The sequence below is a fragment of the Bolinopsis microptera genome, chromosome 7 (genome assembly GCF_026151205.1).
Source record: "Bolinopsis microptera isolate Bmic1 chromosome 7, MBARI_Bmic_1.0, whole genome shotgun sequence".
NCBI classification, from domain to species: Eukaryota; Metazoa; Ctenophora; class Tentaculata; order Lobata; family Bolinopsidae; genus Bolinopsis; species Bolinopsis microptera.
Window position 1 is genome coordinate 14706559 of NC_087078.1, and position 25770 is coordinate 14732328.

The window sequence follows — 25770 nt, forward strand, 5'->3', positions numbered from 1 at the left end:
CAGTTAGAGTCAGTTAGGGACAGTTATCTAAACGTCTAGGTGTTACAACTTACAACGAGCCATTAACAGACAATCGCTAAGTAGGTATAGACTTTAGCTAGTAGTCAGTAGAGTCGAAGGTCTAAAGTTATTGTTGTTGGTACACAATGGAGAGACGTGAAAAGGTGATATCTTGCATTTTACTTAAGTGCATGCGCTATATTATATGAAACATGCGAGGAGCTTGATTTGAACTAAATCGCAGGGCGAATGGCGATATCTAGATCGATCTAGCTCGATCTAACCAGGAGAGAAACGGTTATACTTATAATACAACAGACTAAGATTTTGAAAAAGCTCTTAGGTAAACAGTATAATAAGATATGCAGATAAAGCCCTAACTTAGAGTCTATGGTCTAATAAAAGCTTCTATAACAGCCATTATTGTGAATATCATTTAGAGTGGACAGGAATGCTCGTATCAAGCTTTGACTGGGTGGTGGATGGGTTTTATACGATCCACGGATGACGTAATCCAGCAATAGCATGACATGATAGATTATCTGAAATTGATAAAGTCTCTTTATCTGACAGCATGCAACAAATCCATCAGGCTTGATTCTCATTGGTCCCCATAAAACGCCTTGAAGTGAAGTTTCGACGTAAATCAGGCAAAATCATATATGTCATACCAATTATCCATCCTTGCTCGCGTGCCGCATGGCAGGTTTGAATTCTCTAACTTAACAAATTGATTCGACACCGGAAATTGCACTCTTTATTATAGTTCTATATCAAACTATGATGTAAGATTAAAGAGAACTCTATTCTATATATTAATTGTACGCGGGCTCATCGACAAATAAAAGTACCCCAGAGGCAGGCAGTGCAGAGCATCTTCATGCCATCCTCTCGTGGGCCATCCAGGTCCAGCTTCTCTTTTTTTTTAAATAAATGTTTTTTTTAGCAAACGTGAAGGTCCAGAATTACACTAACGACTTACGACCGATTATTCTCCAGGAAAACAGGACCTGTGGTAACAAACGACGGAGCAATATCTGTTGCTAACTGGGACGCAACGACACTGAACGACGAAGGTCCCTACTGGTGCGACGCCAAGTTCGGGGATGTTGGAACACTAACATCTTCCACCGCCGTTCTTTATATCCGAGGTAGGTTATTAGCCTGTCACTCACTAGTAGCAAGCACTGCTCTACCGTTAAAATACGACTAGTTTCTCGTGCCCTGTTCTACGGTCTAAGACCTGTCAAGGAATGAAGGTTGGACTGCATCATTTAAATTGGATGGACCCTCAAATGACAATTTTAACAAGATCGGAGGAGCTGCGTCCGAAATGGCAGATTGGGTGACTTCGTCATATTGTCACCTTTATTCTTTCTGCCAGTCTGTCGCGGCCTTTTCGTTCCATTAACTCTCATAGCCTCAGGAAAATTAATCTGCTCTCAATTAATCAGCTATCAAGACTCCACCGACCGAGAGAATGGTGGTTCTAGGACATGACGCCGCGCTCACGTGCGAGGTTCACGGCAAGGGCTTGATGTTGGTCACGTGGCTCAATGACGAGGAAGAGGTAAAAGTGGACTCTGTGCCGACGGCAACAACTCTTGTAACCAGCGTGTTGGAACTAACCGAAGTGACTGAAAATAAGAACTACAGCTGCAAAGCCACTTTTGCTGATCCAGATGATGAAATCTTATCGGATTTGACTCTCGTTTACGTGGACCGTGAGTGGTTACTTTTTAATGTATATTTAAAAATAGAAATAATATCTAACAAGCCAGGATTAGCGCTATATTATTACTACAAAAGACAAAATTGTAATGCAATTGAACTAAAGGAGACCTGAAATAACCATATTAAGTTTAATTGATAAAATTTAAAAAATATCAATTGAACATAAAAATCGCAATCAAGTAAGACTGATCAATAACCTTAATAACTAATTTCAGAGATAAAAAGCGTAACGAGCTCGGTAACTCTAGTCTCAGGACAATCTGCTACTTTGACTTGTACCGCTGATCAGGACCCGACCTTCTCGTGGTCCTACGTGGATACTGGAGACATTATCAGCGATAACATCGTCAATACTCCTGGTACGTTGTGTTGTGTCATTTTGTTTTTGCACGTGTCGCGCTTGTTTTAAAGTTTAGGGTATATTCAGTTTAAGTAGAATAAGAAGTAATTAATGGTGGAGTAGTTGAAGTTGGAAGAATTCAAAACGTACAAAAATAAAGTTTTATCAAATGCAATGTGAGAATGTGCATTACCAGTCACTACTCTGTTCAAATTTGTCGAACATTTATAATGAAAGTGACTTGGTGAAAATAATCATGAAATGCGAAACAGAAACCGTTATATTGGCTGATAAACAATGAAATCGACTATTCTTGACAACCAGAGCCAATATACAGTGCAATATTGTCACATATTTGATCAACTGGGCGAATAATCTTTGTGCTAAAATAATGGGAAACGAGTAGAAAGCTTTCAGATTAAAGTAAAGCTTTCAAAGAATTACAAAGTTCTACACCTCGTATTATATAAAGCGAGAAAGTGGAAGCTTGGTAGCTTTGTAATCCGCTGGTTCACACAGTGACGCACAGTTCATGTGTTATGCACTTATATAGTATAGTAGTTATATGTGTATATATATATTATATATAATATTAATATACTCACAGGAAACCGTCTCTTTGATTCGACACATTAGAGGAGTCGTTGGAAATAATATAATTAATTTTCGCCATCTAATTCTCGGACAGGTCTATGATCAGAGTTTTCTTCCGAAGAAAAGGCAATCTTCATTCTTCCTGTCCACTTCATACTGAAATTTTTGACGTCAGAGAAATGCTGTGATCAACTCTGACATTAACTTTAAATTCCATTTCTAACTTGGTTCCGTGCAGGGAGTTCGGAGCTGATATTGCCAGGGGTAACGACAAACACCTCGGTACAATGTCACGTGGTGTACCCAGAGACTCCTGGATACACTCTCGGTGGCAGCCTGACCTCAAACTCAGTACCGGTTATTGTTAACGACATTTCCATTCATCCCAAAAATAGGACTGTTGTTATTGGTGAGTTGTTATTATTTTAAAAGGATTTTTCTCAATGTTTCCCCCGTTTTGCCTCAATCTCTACGAGGAAATATAAGCCTAATTCATACTATTTTCACGAGATTAACGTTATCTGACCTAATGTAACCCTGTATAACATATAACCAGGTTATGCCACAACGCTGTACTGTGCGGGAAACAACGAGCCTGCTATCTCCTGGTACAAAGACACCACCCTGATCAGCAGTGCCTCACCTCTGGTTATAGAGTCAGCTCAGACTTCTGATCAGACATCTTACTACTGCTCTCTTACTTGGGAACAGGTAAATAGGGTGTTATCTGGTAGGTTAAGGTGTGTTATCCACTGATTGAAACGTTATCGGGCCAGTCCAGTATCATAGGAGTTATATCCATTTTCAGGTATAAGTATTAATATTATAGGTATTAGGCAAGGTTATAAAAATTACAACGACTAGTATAATTGACGACGGAAATATTATCAGTAATCACCTTCCTCCTGGTCCCCTTCATGATAACCACATAAACCCTGCAGGGTTCGCTAACTACTGATAAAGTGAGGGTAACAGTGCTGGATATCCTAGTGCACCCCATGTCCGGAATAGCAGTAGATGGAGGTAACACTTCAGCTAGTTGTTCCGCTCCTGCTCCTGCTACTTTCCTCTGGTACGTTCTGTTCTTATTCGGCGATGGAATGTTTTGGGCAAATAGAGAAATAGGTACATACCGACCAGCTTAAGTGAGCTTATAGCCGGCCGGGCTTTTTTAGAGAAGGTTTTGTTATAAAAGTATAGTTTGAACTATCTATCCGCAAAATAAAACGTTGCCTGAACACTAAATAACCAACCCTCCAACCTCAGGTACAATAACGACGTGAAAGTGGACCCGGACTCTGATGCACGATACACCATCACCTCCACCACCAGCTCTGATACCTCCAACACCCTGCTGACCATCACTAACGCTACCCCTGACACCGATGGTAGTTACGCGTGTGAAGCCGAGTATCAACCGGATCTGAGTGTAGAGTTTGTGGGAGGGAAAGTGAGGAGTAACTCTGCTACCCTTACTGTTTACAGTAAGTTATAGTATAGATTTTACACCTTTCCTGTTCTTTCAGCTGGCTGTCTTTGTTTGTGGAACTGGAGAGCTAGAGCTGGATGTATTCAACAAACATGATGTTTAAATAGTTAGAATGCTTAAATAGTCACGTTTTTGTAAATTTTGCCATCATTCCAGTTTCTGCGAACCATAGTTACCAAGTTACGTAGTATCTAAAATTAAATGAACTTCCAGGAATAATAGGACACCCTGAAGACAAATTTGTTTTACTTGAGAACAACATAACGTTGTCATGCCAACTGAACGACAGCGCTGCCATCACGTGGTACCACAACGACAGTCCTATTGGCCCCGGAGTTACTTCCACTCAGGGTAAAACCATAACGAGCGAGTTTGCCCTGTCTAAAGTGGATTGGGACGATGCTGGGTTCTACTACTGTGAGGGTTCTTACTCTCAGGGAAAGATCACTTCTACCCCAGCTAAAGTATTTGTTAGAGGTGAGAATGGTTAACGAGTACTTACTAAATATTATATTGAATGTAGTGAATCCTGGGTTTGGAAAGGATATGCCCGTTTAAAATATTTCCATCACGTTACATTACATAATTCTCAATAAATGTAATAGATTTGTAGTGTTGATAGTCTCAACTAGTGTCTAGTCCTTTCTATCAAGCGTTATTTAAACTGGTCATTGGTTATGGTTTTTTACTATTAATGTATAAATGTATACAATGGGCCACAACTATACTAAGACTAACCAACATTCAAATTATGGATCGAAAATCGAGTGGTTGAAAGAGGTATTGAGAATAAAAGGGTTCATGCGAAAAGTACAATTTATATCATTGTCCCCTATGCTTCTATGATCAAGACAAAATATGAATTCTCCTGTAACATGTCGGTTACGGTTTGCTTATTACTTTATTGACCTGAAAGTGGCTACAGTAAAACCCCGATTTACTGTGCCCCGGTTTACCGCGGATGTTTCCTTCCCCCAAACTGCGTGGTAAATCGAGGTTTTACTGTATAACGAAGAAAATCCTCAACTTAAAAATTAAAAATAATCATATATAGCCCTATACTTACGATGATATAACACATAAATAATGGTATGGTTAAGACATTTCCTATTCCCAAAACTACTTGCTTCCATTTTTATAGCGTAAGTGCAATGCAGACGTCACGCCTGTCGGAAAATTTTGATTTCTCGGTGACAGAACCTTTTATTTTGATTTCTGCGTCACAGAACCTATTTATTTTTAAAGGATTTGATGGAAGTATTCATTTGATTTACCCAATATCGTTTCGTATTAGAGTATTAGAGAACGATTTTAACAGAACCTTTCAAATATTACCAACATCCGAGCAACAGGTTCCTCGGAAATTGTAACTGCAATCATTTTAGCGCCGACAAGTTCCAACTGTAAATTGTAATGACATCACCGAAATTGTAATGACATCACCGGTTTTGTCATTAAAAAATGCAATTTGGACGAAAATGCAATTATTCCGACAAATGACGCCGCGATTCAATAGTCGCCATTACAAATTGAAATATTTTAGCTCTAGCTTTGCAGTACACGAAAGAATTGAACGAAACAGTTAAAGTTAGATCTATAGCTCAACTCTCTCCCCTCCAGGTATTTGGGAGGCCCCAGAGCCGGTATTAGTGGTCCTGGACTACCCAGCAACATTCCAATGTGTGTCACGTGGAGAAGCTGAGATCACGTGGTCTTATGGTGAGGTGGAGATGGCGAGCAGTAGTTCTGAGTACGGGGAAAGCAACTGGTTAACCATTGCTTCTTTGACAATCGGTTAGTGCTTTAGTTCTTTTAAACATTCATGTAGCTTCAACTTCCAATAATTTGATCACTAATTTCTTCATGTAAATTTAAACTCTTCCAACCTTCTTTTAATGATTAAAGATATAACCCCCCTGACCCTCCTCCTCCTCCTGCAGATCCGATATCAGTACGAGATCCCGCGCTAGTAACGTGTCATGTAGACTACACCTCTTCCGATCCTATGTCCATCATTTCTGAGGCACAGTCCATCACTGTATTCAGTAAGTTATACTCAGGTGTCATACTAGGTGTTATAGTTATAACTCCTTGTTAGACGGGGTGGAGTAAACTTTCAAAATTCCAGATTTTCAATCCTCCAACTTAAGATTTGGGAACTATTTACATTCGAAAGTCCGAGCATTTTCTACTTTTCTAGAGCCCCTTTAACACTTGCCAACCCTTCATGCCCTGAATATTAAAATGTTGAATTTCCAATTCTGATTTGAGGGGACAATTTATCCTGCTTAGCAAAGATTTAGAAGCATGTATTATCGGGACATCTTGGCATATTTTTGCTGCCTGCATATAATTCATATCATAACTGTACATCGCCTGCATTGCACCATCCGGTTCACGTACCTGCTTTTAAATTACTCAACGGTTAAGTAAAGATTCAGTAGTTTTGATGGTCAATGACTAATGAGGTTAATGAGGGTGTGTCTACTACCATTTAACCATGTAATTTCAGGGGAACTCACAACGAGATACACCAACACACCTCAACCTCATAACCAGTAACCTCTACATACAAATACACACAGTTCACACTGCATATATTATATAATTATACAACATATATATACTTCACATAGTACTGCTTACACTGCACGCGCTGTTAACACGACAAACGACATTTGAACAGCATGCAGCTGAAATACTCTGACGGTATACTCTTGAAAGACCGCACTATATTAGAAGTCTTTGATTCTATCTAAGCAAACAATGCGCTGAGAAATTAATGATCCATTATGAACATTGAATGATTTCTGCACCCATGTTATGATAAACATGTTGTGATCTTTTCAATTTTAACCTATTTGATTTTATCAGAAAAATAAATCAAGTTATCAAAAAATAAAAATTCTGTACTCAGGATTCTTGTCTTGCAAGCGATGATCTATTTTTCATTCAATGTTGATTTTCTTCCTTTAAAAGCACATTCTCTTTGTCCAAAGCACTTGAATTGAACAAGCTAATGGACGTTAAAAACCAACTGGTTGCATAAAAATCAGCCCCACAAATTTCTCCGCATTAAACAAAATAGCATCCTTTTGACAAAACTTCCGTAAAACTTCCGAGCACATCCCTGTCAAAAAAATGTCAAGCCCCAAAATAAACGACAAGCCGTTCACTCATCCACTCATCAGGTGTAACAGAAGACCCTGTAGACACAGTCGGTATCAAGACAAACGACGCGACTATGTCGTGCGTTGCTAGTGGCAACCCGACTGTCACGTGGCAGAAAGACGGAGCTGCAGCACCGGATCTAAAGACAGAGTTAACAGCTGGTGACAACAGTGTTACCTCACAGTTGTTCATCACTGATATAAAGGTAACGTGTTATGAGTTTTAGAGCGGATAAGAATTGTAGATGATGGTCTTTGGAAATACCATGAACGATAGAGACAATTCTGAGACAAATTCATGACAATCAATTATTTCAAGGATTTCATTATGATTATGATTTTTAAGCCTGGCAGAAAACTTCAAAATTCAGGGTCTAACATGATCTATTTGTTGCAGATGTCGGATGCGGGGCAGTACAAATGTGTTGCGGACTACGGTGGTTTAGGAGAACACGACTCACAACCAGCAACTCTTACAGTATATGGTGGGTTTCACTTTCACTGCTTAGTACTCTCACTACTACAAGGGAGGGGTAGGGAGGGGTAGGGAGGGGCAGGGAGGGGCAGGGAGGGGCAGGGAGGGGTAGGGAGAGGCAGGGAGAGATAGGGAGAGACAGGGAGAGACAGGCTAGGGAGGGACAGGGAGGGGTAGGGAGTCTCGTCTGGGGAGATTCTCGTCATTTAATCTAAAATAACAGTGCTAACTTGTAAAAGTTGTTTCCACTTCAACTAACCGAATATTCGTTTCAGAGCTCACTAAAGAACCCATTGAGCAAGCGATAGAGAAAAGTAGACAGGGGGAGTTTATATGTGAGAGTAACGGTGTTCCTGATTCAGTAAACTGGTACAAGGATGGAGATATTATCACCGATCTTACCGACATCAGGTTAACCAACATGTCTTTAGAGACTCAACATTAAAATCTGTCTTAATTCTCTATAATTAATATTGATGACTTAGTTCTTTCTTAACCCTCATAGTCCCACATCAGGGTTGTTTAGTGTAAAATTGATTATTATTATAGTCTATCAGCTCTTAATAAAATAATCTCTCAAACACTTTCCGTTATTAACTCCTTCTTTTCCACTTTAGTCTTTGCTAGATTCTTATTACAATCTCTAAATATCTTTGTAACCCCTCCCTCCAGTACTGTGAGCGCAAAGTCTACCCTAACACTGCCAAGTTTGGAGTTCCCTGACAAGGGTAACTACAAGTGTGAGTTTGTGTTCCAACAGGGTCGTATCAGCTCCAGCGAGGCTTATCTTAGTGTCCGAGGTACTTAACTAATTTTCAAAAATTAATTATTATTATATAACTTCCAGGTGGACTAAATGATTCGTTAATTTTTCGCATTGTAGGATTTTCGACGAATTTCCGATGTTCCGCTATGATCTATCATTTTACTAGGATTTCTAGATTTCGTTCCGAAAATATTCAGAAGAGCATTTTAAAATTTTGTCAGAAAAATCTTGCGCAAACAAACCGGTTTCCAGAAGGAAAAAGAGATAAATGGGGAAGAAGAGAACATTCCATAAAAACGCCGCTCAAATCGCACTCCTCACAACCACACACCCCATTCCATCACGACTTAGAAGAAGTCTCGTTCCTCACAACTAGTATACCAGAGCATGTTTCCGCTGATGAACTGGCAACTACTGATAACACAAGCAATGGAACAGCTCTTAAGATCGTTCCTGGAAAAGTTTATCGGGGTGGAACAACTGGTAGAGTTTCAAATATAGATGGAAAAGAGGGAATCATATCAGGTCAACTTTAGAAGTTTCAATTATTATAACACTTGCCCTCATATCCAATCGTCACTGGTCATATCAGGTCAACTTTAGAAGTTTCAATTATTATAACACTTGCCCTCATATCCAATCGTCACTGGTCACTGGTGCCATTTCATTCATCTTATTTTAGACTAGCTATCATTAACACCCTTCTGACAGAAAACATTACAGACTGTAAAGATGTTTATAAGCAGCGGATATTAATCCGGCTCCATTCATAACTGGTCATGTGTCCTTGATTTCTCTGAATCTGCTAATTGCTAATTGCTGGTACTTTATTTCTTTGAATCTACTAATTGCAATTTGCTGGTACTTCATTCCTCTGAATCAACTAAACTAATGAGTGGCTGGTAGTGGTATATCAAGATTTTTGTGACGTGTTTCGGTTTGCATCCATGCCTGGAGCCAGTAGTTAGCTGGGCAAGGTCCTGAGAATTAGAGATGTCCTGAGAATTAGAGATGTCCTTTGTGGATGTGGTTTCTGCAGCTGAAAGGTCTGCTTAAAGTTTCAGTTTAATGAGTTTGTTCACATAGTCACAGAGAAATCAAGCGCACCTGATCAGTACGAAGAAAATGGTTATAACTCGTTATTCCACTAGGTTTCTACGTGGAGCCCACAGACAGTGTAGGTATCCAGGATAACTCTGTAACCTTCACCTGCATCCTTCACGGAGAATCAGACGCAGCTATCACATGGCAAAAGTAATTGTTATTAGAAGTGTTTCTATTCAAGTTTTTCATGTCTTTACTTTCTCAACAATAAATCTTCGTCGATTCACTCGTAAACCACTTAGAATGTATCGAAATTAACTTATTACTAATTAAACAATTAACAAATTAAACAATTAAACAATTAAACAATTAAACAATTAAACAATTAAACAATTAACAAATTAAACAACTGCAAACCTCAGCCGTGACACAGCGATGGAGAGCCTGTCCAGTATTGTAATTATTGACACAACCTATACGGCTCCCAACACCACCTCCATCCTCACTCTGAACAGCCTGCAACATGGTGTTTATGATGACTCCAGTATCACGTGTACTGCTGATTTCAGTAGTCCTGATCTCAGGTGGGTTTAGTTAGAGAATTTGGATGAAATCATCTTAAATAGACTGGCAGAAAACTTTGTCTGAGTGAAATTTGATTGGCTCACATTTCATAAATGGCAAAAACCACTCGCTTGATTACGAGCATTAAAGTGATTTTACAACTGATCCGTTTTGTTTCAGTCTAACGAGTAGGGTTGGAAAGCTGACAGTACTAAGAATCCTGTTAGCTCCAGTAGATACTGCAGCTGTAAGCTCCCTCACCGCAACTCTTACCTGTAAAGTCGACTCTTCCGGTAAAACCTGATTCTTAATTGTTCACAGCTATATCTTTAGAAGAAGTTACTGACTGATTGATTATCTTTCATCATGATAACTCTTTAAAAACTCACTTAGAACTCACATTACTAGGTGTAATGTCGTGGTACAACGGAGATGAACTAATGGAAGGAGAGAGCTCCTCGACCCTGGTATTTGAACCTGTGACTGATCTGGATCAGGGACAGTACCGGTGTAGGTCCACATTCCCTACTGTCGGTCAGTTTGTTTACGGGGGTGTAACGAGCTCTGCCGAGGTCACTCTCACTGTCCATCGTGAGTATTACCCGAGATGTGTTTTATTAACGTTTCTGAGGAATATTTGAGCATACAATAAGTGATGATGCAGTATCAGTATCGGAACATTATTTATTTAATATTAGTCAATAGTCGCATCGTTTGAAGATATTTGTTCGAGATTTCTTGCACTCACATTGGTGCGAAATAAAGAAACTCCTTCGTGTTCTCAAATTGGTTGTTATGATAATATAGCAGTGTCGAAATCAGTGAATTATAAAATATATAACATAATTACCGCAGGATTCACGACTGAGCCAGTGACGAGACACGTGACACTGGGAAGCAGCACTTCTCTCAATTGTGAGGGTAGTGGGGACCCAGAGATAGTCTGGTTCAAAGGTCAGTGCTTCACCAGTATAGCACCTTAGTAAAGTATATTTAGGTTAATCTTTATAGTTTCAAAAACGTGCCCGTGCTAAGTTTGAAGATATCCGTGAATTAAAAAGCTCCGTTTTCAGGTACAGATGAAGTTCAACGAGGCAGCTCAGCAGACCTGAACCTGTCTGATGTTACCTTCACTGATGATGAGGAGTACACGTGCACACTTGTGTATCCACAGGGCGAGATCTCCTCTGCTCCAGTTGATATCCACGTTAGAGGTAAGTACCGGGAAGGTTCTGAGGATTGTTCAGGGGTTGTTCGTTTGTTGTTTGAGCGGGTGTAAGAAAATGGTGAAAATGGTGGAAAAGTTCGCCACGTTTTTCAACATTTTCGAACACTGGTTCTACTGTTTGTCCCCACAGTCGTCGGGTGACAAACACTTGTTGTTCGCTTGTTGTTCACTTGTTGTTCTGTGGTGTTATTATATGTATGAATGACAGCACTGTTTGTTTTTCATGGGTAGTTGAGTATTGTAAGTCGCTGCAAACGTTATCGGTTGTTTTTGTAGTTTATGTTTTCATCGTATTGTGACGTTGAACCCCACTTTGTTCTCATCGTTTTCCGTGGAGCAGATTTTATTAATACAGTAACAGTATAATACTCCACTTCACCGCTTCATCAACCTTTTTAACTGGAGTGCTTTAAACCAAGTGTTCAAAAGAGCGTACCGAGCTTCTCACAAATTATGTACTTGAGTAACCAGCTGCCCTTGCAACCAGCTCCCACATCATCTCTAAATGATTGCATAACTCCCATCATTACAACAGTTGAGTTTAACAACAGTTTAAACCCTAAGCTTTACGTAGCACATCATCAGTTGGCTGGAATGTCCGTGTTTTCTCACCGGTTGTTTGATGATGCAACTTATTCATCATAAGTATCATTATCAACAGATCGGCTTTTTGATGATTTTACTTGCCAATATAACACGAGGGCTTGGTGGTTGAAGCACTATTCCGCTTCAACTTACCCTCAAAACAATAACACATAATTAAAAGTGCACGATAAATCTCATCTTCCTTTGAATAGAAGTCGTGCTTTGGCTGATCACGTGGTATCGTGTGTCAAAACTGAACACAATCAAGAAATTGCATTACTCTGAAAATGCTTGTCAAAACAAAAAACAACCGCTGGACTGATATTAGTCTCCATTGGACCAGCATATTGTTTTCATACATAGTGAGGAGCCTCTTTTTAACTTGGCGGTATTGTTAACAAGCTTTTTCTCTATTGATCCATTGTTCTATAGTTTCGTGCAGCTGCGAGCGATGTACTTTGTTGCTCTCGCCTGTACTTTTACGCTTTACTCATTCTCATCGCACTTTTTCTGTATCGTATCTCGTTCTGTGTCAGAGTTTTGTGGACATGCTGGTTTCCGGAATGTTCTCAGACTCACCTCATCATCTTCATTAGACAGGATGTTGCAATACATTAGCAAATGCTGTCATAATGTGACGTTGACAGACGTCATCATGCCATTCCCAGATCATTTATTTTGTCATGTAATCCATTGACTTGAGCCTCATCCAGCACACTTTTCAATTGTTGTATTGTTTTGTTCTGTTGAACTTGGCGGGGATTGATATGCGAACCAGCGCGAGTAACGTTATGACGACAACATCATCTTACCATAATCTGTAATCAAATGGTTTACAATCGTTTGATTACCACTTCTGAAACTCACTATATTCCAGAAGTATTATTCACTGCAGCCCTACCATCGGTTGACTCAATAGATTTTGGGTCAAACGTTTGCAAAAATCCGTAGACATAACAGACATTTGACGAAACGACCGACCTTCCAAAACATATCACTAAATATCGGTTTTTCACATATCGATAATCCATCAAGTGATAATAAAAACAAACAACATTTCATAATTTAAAAAAACAAAATTTGGACCAATTAATTTAAATGAACTCATCAAGATATGATGTGTATTTGTTATTTCTACATGTTCTTGCCTGTACCATCTGTAACTGCATGTCAAACATTAATATTCTGAAGTAAACCCCACATTTACTTACACATCTTTATCATCTTTATCTCTATCAGAATCTAAACTATCTCGTTTATGATTCTACAACATTCCACCATCTGTTCTAACAGAACATAACACCACGTGGCGTCATCACATGACGTCACATGGTTGTGACGTCATCACACTGGTGATGACGTCACAACTGTGATAGAACCCTCCGTGGCTGATCCGCTAGTAAACTCTTGCAGGTGTTTCCACCTCGCCCTCACAAGGGACAGCTGTGCTGGGCCAGAGTGTGATGTTCCAGTGTATGGCTACTGGAGACATCCAGCCAACATTCAAGTGGACTCGTAATGGAGATGATATTAATGGAGGTGAGTGTCATTGCTCAAACACAAGGAAATATTTTGATACAGGTAGGACATTTTGTTGCTTGTACAATGGTAATTTACACTAGAGAGAATTCATGAAAACCACCTCCATCACTTCAGAATCTGAAAACGTGTTTGAGTCGCTGTTGACCACCACAACTTTCTCATACGCGGGAGTAGTAGAGGATGACACCACAGCGGAGTTTAGATGTATCGCTGATTTCCAGGGACAAACTCACCAATCTGAACCTGCTTCCGTCACCGTACTAAGTAAGTTTCACGGGAGAAATTACTGTAAGTTTTAAAATCCCAGTAAAGTTACTGAATTATCATTTGTTGCCCAGCGTTTGATATTGATGTGTCAAATCATAAACTATGTCAAAAGATAGTCCTATTCCAAAGGTTAAAGCAGGCATTTCAATCATCCACATAGATTAACTGATAGTGGTATAGCCACTTCAACTGTCAGCTAACTAAAATTGAATTAGATACATGTCCTGCCAAAAATAGAACTATAGTTTAACTTTACATCTCCGGTTTGAATGGTGACCCAGTTTTACTACCGTCGACACTTATTAATAATTATAAGGTGACAATTTAATCATTTGAGGACTATCCTTCTCTGACACATCAAATTATCAGCCATAAAATATATCTGATATCCTCCAAAGCTGAAGTGTGGCTGAAACGCTACGCCGACCTAGTGCATATAAGTTGAAATATTTAGCTCTTGTCTGTTAAACAGTTAACGTTTAAGACACTCGTTACAGTGCTTATCCGTGTATACTGTATAAGATACAGTCCGACTAACCCCTCTCCTAACCCCTTCCCTAACCCCTCTCCTAACCCCTCTCATAACCCCTCCCCTTACCCCTCTCACAACCCCTCTCACAACCCCTCTCCTAACCCCTCTCACAACCCCTCTCCTAACCCCTCTCACAACCCCTTTCCTAACCCCTCTCCTAACCCCTCTCCTAACCCCTCTCATAACCCCTCTCCTAACCCCTCTCCTAACCCCGCTTCTAACCCCTCTCATAACCCCTCTCATAACCCCTCTCATAACCCCTCTCATAACCCCTCTCATAACCCCTCTCCTAACCCCTCTCATAACCCCTCTCCTAACCCCTCTCATAACCCCTCTCATAACCCCTCTCCTAACCCTCTCCTAACCCCTCTCCTCCCTCAGAAGTGACCACACCCCCTGTGGGAGTTTACGGAGTGGTAGGAGGAGCAGCCTCCTTCTCCTGTGTAGCTGCTGGGAACCCCAACCCTACTGAGTTCAGCTGGTTACTGGGCGGAGTTGTAGTGGGAGTCGAGGACACTGTTACCAACCCGTCAGACTCCACTGTCATGAGCAAGGTAAGGGCCCGAGGATGCACACTCTGGTGTGAACTGGTTTCTAGTAACTAGTAAGGCAACAGTCTCTTGAAGTACACCTTCCAAACTAAATGTTTGAAGAAAGAAGCTTTTTTGCACCTCTCGGATCTTGATGTAAGTATTGTTTGAAATGGCAGGTATGACTAAACAACCTCCCCTCCACAGATAACAGTAAGCGACCTGTCACGTGAAGATCACGGAGATTACACGTGTGTACCCGACTATCCTGCTGAACTTGATAATCTCTTCTTGGGTGGTACCACTGAGTCTTCTCCTGGAAAACTCTCTGTTATTGGTAAGTTTTGTTTTGTGTTTTATATTTTTTACTGATTTTGTTGGGTCCTTCAAGCCGTGCCATTTTCTTTTATTTGTTGTCTGATTTTGATGAAAATCGTTTTTCTGATATAAGTTGAAAATGGAAGGCTTTTTGTTCGTTAAAAATGTATGATCAATTGTTGGCAGAAAAGAATATAATATTTGGAATCACAGAGCTTTAAAAACGGACATTTGATTTTCCTCTAAGTCTGCTAAAACTTGATAATTCGTTACTCATAAAAGATGCCATTGCTATTACATCTATATTGAATCGGATTGACTATTCTAATGATTGCTTGGAAATTCGCCGGCTGACATGCACTACTATGATTGCTCCATTAATCGTTCCTTATCAAACAATAGAATAGCAATCAAAATAAATTAGAGTGGGAAATTTGGAGACAGCAAGATGTCATTCTATGATAGGTCATTCATTGAACGTAGAATCTTTGGCTGGTTATGCATGCTAGATCTTGAATATTTCAGTGTTAATATGATCATATGACAACGAATATAACTTTCATCGCCACGATGTTCGATAAGAAGTGGTTGACCTGTGTAACTGTGCGACTCTCGAGTAGCATCAATAATGATATTCACTATATTCAGCATTGCATGCGACTATTCCTGCCACCAACAAACTTAATCTTTAATAATGTCACTTGATTGATAACGCTGTTCGTGATAAAGTGATAATAACGCTGATGTTGCAATACATGATGTACGGCCGAGTCACTATTATTATGTGATGCTGGACATGACAAATTTGAAAAGTTTTTTTTGGTTTAAAATTAATTATTTATGTGAAATATCAACAAAAAAATCTCCATGAGGACCTTTCCTCGTTTTGAACAACTCCTTTCTGAGCAACAAAAATAAGTTTACGGGTGATTGTTAGAAAGTGGTCTAAACGGATTGAACATAATTCAATAAAAGTTATATTGAGTTGAATTTTCAAGCAATAAATTAACAGTCTCCATTTCCCAGGTCTGACAGAACCGCCAGTTCAAACGATTGTAAAGGTTGGAGATACGGCAACCTTTACTTGCAAAGCTAACTCCGAACCTGTCCCCACCCTCTCTTGGTTCAAATCCGGTTCTACTATTACCTCCGGGTTAGTTTGCTTCTCGTAACTTTTACTTAAATTCTAAAATTTAGCAATTTGAATTAATAATGCCCAGAATTCGACATATATCATTTATAGAATGCATAAAGTGGTAGAAGTATTCTTCTTCAATAAATAGATAAATAGTTTGTAACCTGGCCTTGTTTAATTAATTAACTAACTAATTAATTAACTAATTAACTAAATGTAACCTTGATTAACTAATCGCCCTCTCTCAGAGTCTCCGCCCCGGAGACAGTAGGTGACGAAGTAGTGTCCTACCTAGCTATCAGCAACGTAGGAGACAGTGATGTAGCTCCCTACTCCTGTAAAGCAGACTACCCCTCTCTGGCTTCCCATCTTTCTGAGGACGCTTTCCTCAGATTCAGAGGGATCGAGGAGTTGCCACTGGTGACCCCGGCAGTTATTGGGAAGCCTAACGAGATGAACTGTACAGCTAGGGGAGAAGCGGAGGCGGAGATGAAGTGGCTTGCTAATGGGACTGAGATTACAGTTTCAGAAGTCTACAGTATATTTGTTGCTTCTAACTAGTAAGTGTTAAGAATTAAAGAAGTATATAAATATATAATTAAAGAAAGAAAAACAAATTAGGGACATATTTTATAGAGATCAAAAATGTGAGAATATGAAGTTTGCTATGAGTTAGAATGGATAGAAAGACCATATAATATTATATCCTGTTTTATTTGTCGTTTACAAATGTGCTAGACCTAACACCCTAGTTCCAGTGACCCGGCAAAGCAGCAAGATCTAATAGACACACGGACAATCCTGACAGTCTCCACTGTTACACTCCCAATCGCATTCCTGGAGATCACGTGCTCTGCCACCTGGGAGGGCTCGGACGGACAAGCTTCCGAGGTGGTCAGTGATCCTGTTAACTTCGACCCTCTTTACGTGTACAAATCACCGATAGACACGATAGCAGTCCGGTACACGACGGTGGAGTTGTCCTGCTCCGCTACCCGGACACCTCTAATCCGGTGGGACAGATCCGGCCGGACTTACGGAGTAGGAATAATAGACATAGATGGAAAAGAGAGAACCCACTCCACGCTGCGTATAGGAAACGTGACTGAGGCAGACCAGGGTAACATCTGGTGTGTAGCTGAGTATGACGGGGGAATGCACGACTCTGATAAAGCACAACTTACTGTTGTTGGTAAGTTCCCATTTTGTTGATTTTTGTCGGAAATCATGGCGACAAGGCGGCGCGAATAACAAAAAATTCTAAATTTTTAACCTTTTAAAATGTTTGTTAATAAACAAGATCTCAGGTATACGGAGTGAACCCCGGACACAGATATTATTACAGCGGGGACTTAGTGTGGAGTTTACTTGTGTTGTAGACAGATACCCTCTCAACACAGTCTCCTGGTACAAGGGGGATGAGAAGATACAAGACTACGACAACAGGAAAGATGTAAGTGATTTTTGCTTTTGGTGGTTACGATGATGGTTGGGCGGGGAGGGGGGTAGGAGAGGTATTGTTTTCATTGAGTTTTAAATTAGAGGAGCACGCCCGTAGAGGAGTTACTTACTGGCTGGCTTAATAAAAATTTTACCTTAGAATCGATCACAAAAGAATAATATTAAACTTTCACTTTAAACCAAGTCTGTGACAAGTTATTAAAATTTAAGTTTTAGTTCTTTAATTTAATTTAATAATTTAATAATTAAATAACTTAATAATTAATGACTGAAATTGTTACTGTTCGTATTGTTGCTGGTAATAAGTCTCCTACCTACAAAACAATGTAGTATCAGTCTGTAGATAGCCGGAGTCCTCATAGCGTACACCACTGAGTCCCACAACAAATTAAAATAAAACATCACAATAGTAACCTTGAACCCTGGCCTCCTTATCTGGAAGAACAGCCCTTCTGTCATACTGTACACAAAGGGGAACCAGGCGACAAAGAAACCAAACGTTATCAGAGTCAGAGTGACGGCCATCTTAATTTTTTTCCGGAGGTTCTGAGATCTGTTTTTGAGTCCAGCTTCCTTGTTTTTAGAGTTTCTGGTTCTGATGTGTTTCCATATCTCTATAAATATGCCCACGTGCAGGAATGTCATGACCAAGAAGGGGAGTCCAAAATAGACAAGATGTACCCACCACATGTACAACTTGCTGTTAAAGTCACACCTCTTAAGGGTGGTGTCGTAGCTGACAACCAGCAGATCAGAGAAGGTATCCAGGAGGAGTTCCACTAGGAACTTGAGGAGCTGAAACAACCAGAGTCCTCCTATTAGAGTTGCTGTAACTCGGCGTGTCATGATACTGCTGTAACGTAGCGGTCTCTTGATTGCTATGTACCTGCGGTAACAGATAGTTGGGATCACGGCTAACCAGTCTTAAATTTATAAGTCAGATCGAGTCTTACTGAAAAGTCTTCTTACCGTGTGTTACCTTGCAATATCAAACACACGTTTAAGATAGATTACAATACACACCTGTCAACTGTAATGAAGAGTATCGCTACAGAGCACTGCATTCCAATCCATGATATGAAGTAAGGTGTCATCGGACACAAGGTTATAGTAAAGTTGTTCATCTGATGAGATATTTTATTGCTGTCAGAAGATGCAGCTGTAGTTTTAGGATGAGACTGCATGGTTTTAATTAACTTTAAATGTTTATGTGCATTGCCTTAATATTGCTTCCTTTTGAAGAAAATTGCATTGTGGTAAATTTAAATATTTTACTAGTATATTTACCTTAACAATTCGGTAATGTAGCTACGCACGGTTAAGGCTCGGTTAAAGCACAGTTATGGTACGGTTAAGGCACGGTTAAGGTACGGTTAAGGCACAAGGGTTACATAAGGCACGGTTGAGGCACGGTCACTTAATTAAGGCACGGTTAACGCACAAACTGCCCATAAGCAACAATTATGGTCGTTTAAGGCACGGTTAATGCACGGTTAAATATAACCTATAAACATACAATTACAAGTAAGTGGTTAACTAAGGCACATGATCTGAATGTGACGATCTGTAAATTTTACAGTGCGGTTGCCGCTATGAATAAACATTCTAATTCTAACAGCCTTACTTCGTGTGACCGTCCTATACTTGAAATCCTTATTTTGATTAACGATCTTTTCAAGTAACCAGGCTCTTCAAATTAAGTTAACATCTCCTAACCGTGCGTTAACAGGGTGTAGCTACATTACCGAGTTGCCGACAACCTAATTGGCATTTATAGAATATGTCGATATGTCAAAATGCAGCCTATAATAGAATAAAGTGCTTAAATCCGAATATCATTACATCATGATATCTTACCTCGTAAAAGTTTTTATTAATGATTCCAGGGCCCCGCAAAGTGGCTCCGAACAAAGCTAAAAGCATGTCAAGAACCAGTAGATTTAGAATAAAGGATAACATTACGGTTATCTTTTTCCGGTAACGTAGGAGAACCACCTGAGTGATACAAATCTTACTATATATAAGGCGAGACGATATATATGGATATATGGATGGATCCGTGCCATTTACTGACACCACGGCATCAACTTTAATGTGACTTTCCGCCGTAAAAGATATACAACTGAAACTTTTTTGACTGGGTCAAATGCTTTTATGCCTTTCAGATCAGCATGAAAAAATAAAAAATTGGCCAAGTAATAGGAGTTTTAGAGCCCAAAATTTGGACTCCCAAGTGGTGTCAAAAACGTGAATTAAATAGGTAATAATTATTTTAGTCTCTTGAGTGATCTTGACACCATTTTAGGGTTATACGGGTTCCTGCTAGAAAGTATAAAATTGATACATTAGGTTAGGTTTTGGAATACCCTATTCTGTTAGAACCTTCCCTGAAATTGAACAAATAACATGATTCTTGATCGACGAAAGTCGGTGGTTGCACAATATGCAAGCTATGAAAAGAAATAAGAAATTTTCAATAATATAACAAGACGATATTTGAATATGGAAATTGGAAATGAAAGATATTTCTTTAGGTAATATTAATATTAATCTTACCACAACTAGAGTATTTGTAAGGAAAGCAGTTGCAGAAAATAGGACTGTAAGTTCTCCAATCATCGTTATTTTAACTTAAATCACAAGAGTTAATATAATTTTATTAAACTGAAGGATATCATAGCGCTCTGACAAAACATGGCTACCAAGATCTCGGTGGTTTACAGGGCATTAACACTTCACGGAAATCAGCTCGCAAATACGGGCCAACCTATTCAAATCATAAAACTGAGAATTTAGCGTAATCATTTACGTTTATTTAAAGCAACCTGATCCTTTGCTAGATTAGAGGCGGACAGCTGTTCTTTTGAATTTAACATCGTAATGCAACTTGGTTTGATTTCTTTTCAAGTAAAAATCACGAAGAGTCATTTCTATATAAATACATACTCAAATTGTTGCCTTGAACAGATAATATTGAGGGATCTGAACATGAATGAATTATTTGCATTTATTTACATAATATCTGGAAATGAAAGTTAAAGGTTGATCTTTATATTTAATAAAAAATACAGTTAGCTACTCAGTTCTCAGTTGGTATTGTTTATGTAGGTGCGAAAATGCCATTAGCGCGTCTAGACTATTTCTACGTCAAAACTTGTTCAATTGTTCGCCAGATGTTTGGACCGTTCGCCTAATTGAATGTATTTCTGATATAAATGACCTAAAAAGTTGAAAAAATAAAAATATTTCAAAAAAGACAAATGATCAAGCTAAGAACTATGACAGGTCAGAAATCATTATCTGAAGTCTGCGATCTTGACTCTTAATTCTGATTTCTGAAATGAAACCACTATCATCAAAGTCTGCACAAATCTCTCAGAAAGTCTCAAGTTGATTTTAAAGGAGCAAGTTTATAATGGATGTTAGTTGTTACCCTACTTTGTTACTTTGGATTTGAGACGGAATGTACGGGAGGGATCAGTTTTGCAGCTGTTAGTCACAGTTGCGGCGGAATAATGGAACTTATGATTTTAGCAGCTGGATTGCGCTAACACCTCGCAAATATTTATAGATTGTCACTTAGTAATTTTCAGAGCTAAAACAAAATGTAAAATGAGTGCCGTGTCGAAAAATTAGAATCCTAGGAATTGTTTTTAGCATCCTGAAATCTATATTAAGTGAAAGTGATTTTAACCACAGCTCCGAACGAGTAATAAAAAATCCATATTACTTTATGGTCATTTCAATCGTGAAACTAAATAAACTATCGAAATTGAAATCAGTGAAGATCAATCAGCAATGAATCACATGGTACTTTCACTGTAATTGTTAGTGTTGTTAGTGGTATAATCAGTAGTATTATTGTTATTTCTGGTAATAAGTCTCCTACCTACAAAACAATGTAGTATCAGTCTGTAGATAGCCGGAGTCCTCATAGCGTACACCACTGAGTCCCACAACAAATTAAAATAAAACATCACAATAGTAACCTTGAACCCTGGCCTCCTTATCTGGAAGAACAGCCCTTCTGTCATACTGTACACAAAGGGGAACCAGGCGACAAAGAAACCAAACGTTATCAGAGTCAGAGTGACGGCCATCTTAACTTTTTTCTGGAGGTTCTGAGATCTGTTTTTGAGTCCAGCTTCCTTGTTTCTAGAGTTTCTGGTTCTGATGTGTTTCCAGATCTCTATAAATATGCCCACGTGCAGGAATGTCATGACCAGGAAGGGTAGTCCAAAATAGACAAGATGTATCCACCACATGTACAACTTGCTGTTAAAGTCACACCTCTTAAGGGTGGTGTCGTAGCTGACAACCAGCAGATCAGAGAAGGTATCCAGGAGGAGTTCCACTAGGAACTTGAGGAGCTGGAACAACCAGAGTCCTCCTATTAGAGTTGCTGTTACTCGGCGTGTCATGATACTGCTGTAACGTAACGGTCTCTTGATTGCTATGTACCTGCAAAAAATCAAGATCAACGATAAATGTAGAAACAAAAAATCTCACTAACAACGTCGTTATCTGCGGAAATTCTTCTTCAAGAAACGGAAAAAGGCAGGTTAAGATCAGTTCATCTACCTGTCAATTGTAATGAGGAGGATTGCAACAGAGCACTGCGCAGGGATCCAGGTTATGAAGAAAGGCATCATCGGACACAGGGTCATAGCCCAACCGTACTTCTGAAACACACAAAACTGCATAGTTAACTTCAAACTTTATTGTTGAAAAACTCTGGCAGTAATATATCAATCATTTGACGGATGTGATGCACGTGATTTGCAGCAAATTAAAAAACATTGTTACCTCGTAAAACTCTGTGTCAATAATCCCGGGGCCCCGGTAAGCAGCACCAAACAGAGCGAATATCCCGTCCAATATCAGCAGGTTCAGAATGAAGGATAACATCACTGTTAGCTTCTTGCGGTGGTACAGCAGGACTGACTGAGTAAAAATATTGTTGGGACAAATTGGTGTAATTCATGAAGACTGACTATATATAAGGTAAAGATGGTTCAAGAAGGTATTTGCTAAACCCAAATAATGAAAAATAAGTAAGTGGTCACACTTAACAAACGTAGTACTTACCACCACAAACGTATTAGTGAGAAAAGCAAAAGAAGAAAAGACAACTGTCAGTACCCCGATCATTCGTTCTGACGATCACTCGCAGCTACACATGAAATTAGTAGTTAATACGGTCGAGCGAATTGAAGTCATTAAAACGCCTCCTCCTCATTGAAACGCCTCCTCCATCACCAGAGGACACTTCATCCTAGTAGAGTTCCTGTTACTACGGTGTGTCATGATATACTGCTTGTAACGTAACGGTCTCTGGATTGCTATGTCCTGCAAAAAATCAAGAGAACGAAAAATGTAGAAACAAAAAATCTCACTAAACACGTCGTTATCTGCGGAAATTCTTCTCAAGATACGGAAAAAGAGGTTAAGATCAGGTTCATCTACCTGTCAATTGTAATGAGGAGGATTGCAACAGAGCACTGCGCAGGATCCAGGTGAAGAAGAAAGGCATCATTCGGACACAGGGTCTTCAGCCCAACCGTTCTTATGGAACACACCAAACAATGCATAGTTAACTTCAACTTTAGTGTTTTGAAAACTCTGGCAGTATTCTATCAATCATTGACGGATGTGATGCACGTGATTTGCAGCAATTAAAAAACATTGTTCCTACGTAATAAACTCTGTGTCAATAATCACGGGCCCCCGGTATAAGCTGCACCAAAACAGAGCGAACTATCCCGTCAATATCGCAGTGGTTCGAATGAAGGATAACATCACTGTTACGGCCTTCTTGCGGTGGTACAGCAGCGTATGACGGGAGGTAAACAATTTTCGTTGGACAAATTGGTTGTCATTCATGAAAGACTGACTATATATAAGTATGATGGGTTTCAAGAAGGTATTGCTAAACCCAAATATGAAAATAAGTAAGTGGTCACACTTAACAAACGTAGTACCTTTAACCACCACAAAACGTATTAGTGGAAATGCAAAAAGAAGAAAAGACAACTGTCAGTACCCCGAATCATCTGTTATGACGATCACTCGCAGCTACACTATGAAAATTTAGTTAGTATAATAGGTCGATGCGAATTGAAGTCATTATAAACGCCTCCTCCTCATTAAAATCCTCCTCCATCACAGAGGACACTGCAAACTGAGATTTTTCGACATCTTTCGTCGAATCAATTTCGTTATTTATTCTGTTCAAGATACGAGAGCGTGGGAAAAGGAGCACCTCGCAATATGCTACAGAAGAAAGAGCCTAACTTAGAATAAAATTACTACACCCATTGTCTTGCACCCCTCGTAAAGAAAATCTCCTCTGGGGTCCTAGATTTAACCTGAGTTACAGTCTGTCATATATATATAATATGCGCGATTAGGTTCGCATGTTACGGCAGCCCAATGGTTTGTGAGCGAATCTAGTCTAGTCTCACTATCTTGATACTAAATATTTGAATATTTATTGTTACTAGAAAACAAGTTGTGGCGAGTGCGTGGTAGATTTGAACGTCGTGAGCACAGATGCAGATGGGAGATCGTAAATAGCAGGTATAGGTCAATTTATAATACTCTACTGGCAGCCCAAGCTACATAACCTTAGTCCTAATTCTGACACCCAAATTATCTCAGCCATGAATGTAACCCTAGCTGGAACTCTAACCATTACACTACCCAAAACTTAAAAAACCCTAATTAAAATAAAACCCTGATTAAAATAAGGCGCTAGCCTTTGGATTATCCTGCATGGGGCACGAAGTTCCGGGGCAGGATAAAGGTAACCAATCATTGCAAGATACGAATACTGTTTGATTTCCAAACAAAAAATTACAACGATACGCGAAGAAATTGTACAGAAATTATATTGACACTAAAAAACTAGAGGGTTGTTTCAAAAAGCTCGTTTCAAAGCAACCTGATCCCACTAGTTACATGGCAAGGGTTGATAGTTGTGGCAGGTGCATATATCAGAATTGTCAGATTAGGGAAACTGTAGCCTGGTTATTAGTAGAATAGACAGATTCGATTGTATGATGTAACGTCCTGTCGATCCCATTGTGGCTATGTAAACAACAACATCTAGCAGTTACGGTAGTATTACTTCAGTGATGTTTGCAACAGTGGTGCGATACTGTTTGAAATAACCACTATCGTTGGTAAGACAAAGGATGATCTGGTCTAAGCGGGATTCGGTTCGATCTTGATTAAGGGACATCGAATTTTTTTTCCAAACAAGATCAATGATAGGGAAAAATAGTGTCAGTAGATATTTCCGAGATTAGGTTTGGCCACTATACGACCACTATACGACCACTATACGGCCGGCCGCGGCCGCCGGCCACTATACAGCCACTATACGGCCACTATAAACCCTAGTACGATTATTAGGACGCAACCTTTTTAACAATATTTCAGAAACTCCAGTGACCCTATGTGTTCTTAAAAAAGAAAGCAAAAAGTTACAGATGACAGTAATTAGTAAGCTTCGTGCCAAATTCTGATCGTTGGTTGTCACTGGAACGGTTACTGTTACTTGAAATCTCAGCACAGACTGTTTGTCATTTCTCGGCTTCAGATGTATTATCTAGTTAGTAATAGTAGTAGTTGACCTGCGATGGGTTGCCATCTGCCCTCATAGAATATTACTTAAAATTGTATACCTAAGCTATGTTATTATTACTGAGCAGATATTGTCGACCCTATATTCCGTTACCATACTCACGCGCAATCACGTGGATTTCTAGCAAATATTTCTTGTGTTTCAGCATTTACCACAAAAATATCCAAAACCGTTCGTTCGTTATCAATGTGTATAATCATAATGAAGCAGCTCGAAAATTACATAATATGTTATTTTTCAACAAATGTAAATTATTGAGAATATATCATTAAAGATCGCGATAATTGTACAAGACAGCAGCTGTCCGTATTTTTAATTTAGCAGCTAAATTTGGCACTTAAGCGAGAC

General features: G+C 39.3%; 1 protein-coding gene across 8 annotated transcripts in view; it reads left to right on the forward strand.

Annotated features, from left to right (window-relative positions):
• The window catches only part of LOC134818928 (hemicentin-1-like), a 96197-nt gene that overhangs the window by 19014 nt on the left and 51413 nt on the right, over nucleotides 1-25770 (forward strand). For 5 of the 8 annotated variants that reach the window (XR_010160703.1, XM_063828645.1, XM_063828646.1 and 2 more), the window contains exons 20-47: nucleotides 1000-1151; nucleotides 1455-1724; nucleotides 1950-2093; nucleotides 2907-3077; nucleotides 3225-3379; nucleotides 3610-3740; nucleotides 3935-4152; nucleotides 4371-4634; nucleotides 5778-5951; nucleotides 6098-6202; nucleotides 7349-7533; nucleotides 7725-7812; nucleotides 8078-8213; nucleotides 8475-8602; nucleotides 9720-9822; nucleotides 10035-10196; nucleotides 10357-10469; nucleotides 10585-10767; nucleotides 11032-11130; nucleotides 11250-11390; nucleotides 13403-13528; nucleotides 13646-13795; nucleotides 14712-14884; nucleotides 15068-15197; nucleotides 16205-16331; nucleotides 16562-16873; nucleotides 17066-17505; nucleotides 17621-17766. Coding sequence is in view for 6 of the 8 variants with exons in the window: in XM_063828645.1 (XP_063684715.1) it covers nucleotides 1000-1151; nucleotides 1455-1724; nucleotides 1950-2093; nucleotides 2907-3077; nucleotides 3225-3379; nucleotides 3610-3740; nucleotides 3935-4152; nucleotides 4371-4634; nucleotides 5778-5951; nucleotides 6098-6202; nucleotides 7349-7533; nucleotides 7725-7812; nucleotides 8078-8213; nucleotides 8475-8602; nucleotides 9720-9822; nucleotides 10035-10196; nucleotides 10357-10469; nucleotides 10585-10767; nucleotides 11032-11130; nucleotides 11250-11390; nucleotides 13403-13528; nucleotides 13646-13795; nucleotides 14712-14884; nucleotides 15068-15197; nucleotides 16205-16331; nucleotides 16562-16873; nucleotides 17066-17505; nucleotides 17621-17766 (4726 nt within the window). In the remaining 2 variants the exon portion in view is untranslated. The remainder of the gene's footprint in view (nucleotides 1-999; nucleotides 1152-1454; nucleotides 1725-1949; nucleotides 2094-2906; nucleotides 3078-3224; nucleotides 3380-3609; nucleotides 3741-3934; nucleotides 4153-4370; nucleotides 4635-5777; nucleotides 5952-6097; nucleotides 6203-7348; nucleotides 7534-7724; nucleotides 7813-8077; nucleotides 8214-8474; nucleotides 8603-9719; nucleotides 9823-10034; nucleotides 10197-10356; nucleotides 10470-10584; nucleotides 10768-11031; nucleotides 11131-11249; nucleotides 11391-13402; nucleotides 13529-13645; nucleotides 13796-14711; nucleotides 14885-15067; nucleotides 15198-16204; nucleotides 16332-16561; nucleotides 16874-17065; nucleotides 17506-17620; nucleotides 17767-25770) is intronic. The other 3 variants (XR_010160704.1, XM_063828647.1, XM_063828650.1) reach the window with 1 other exon arrangement.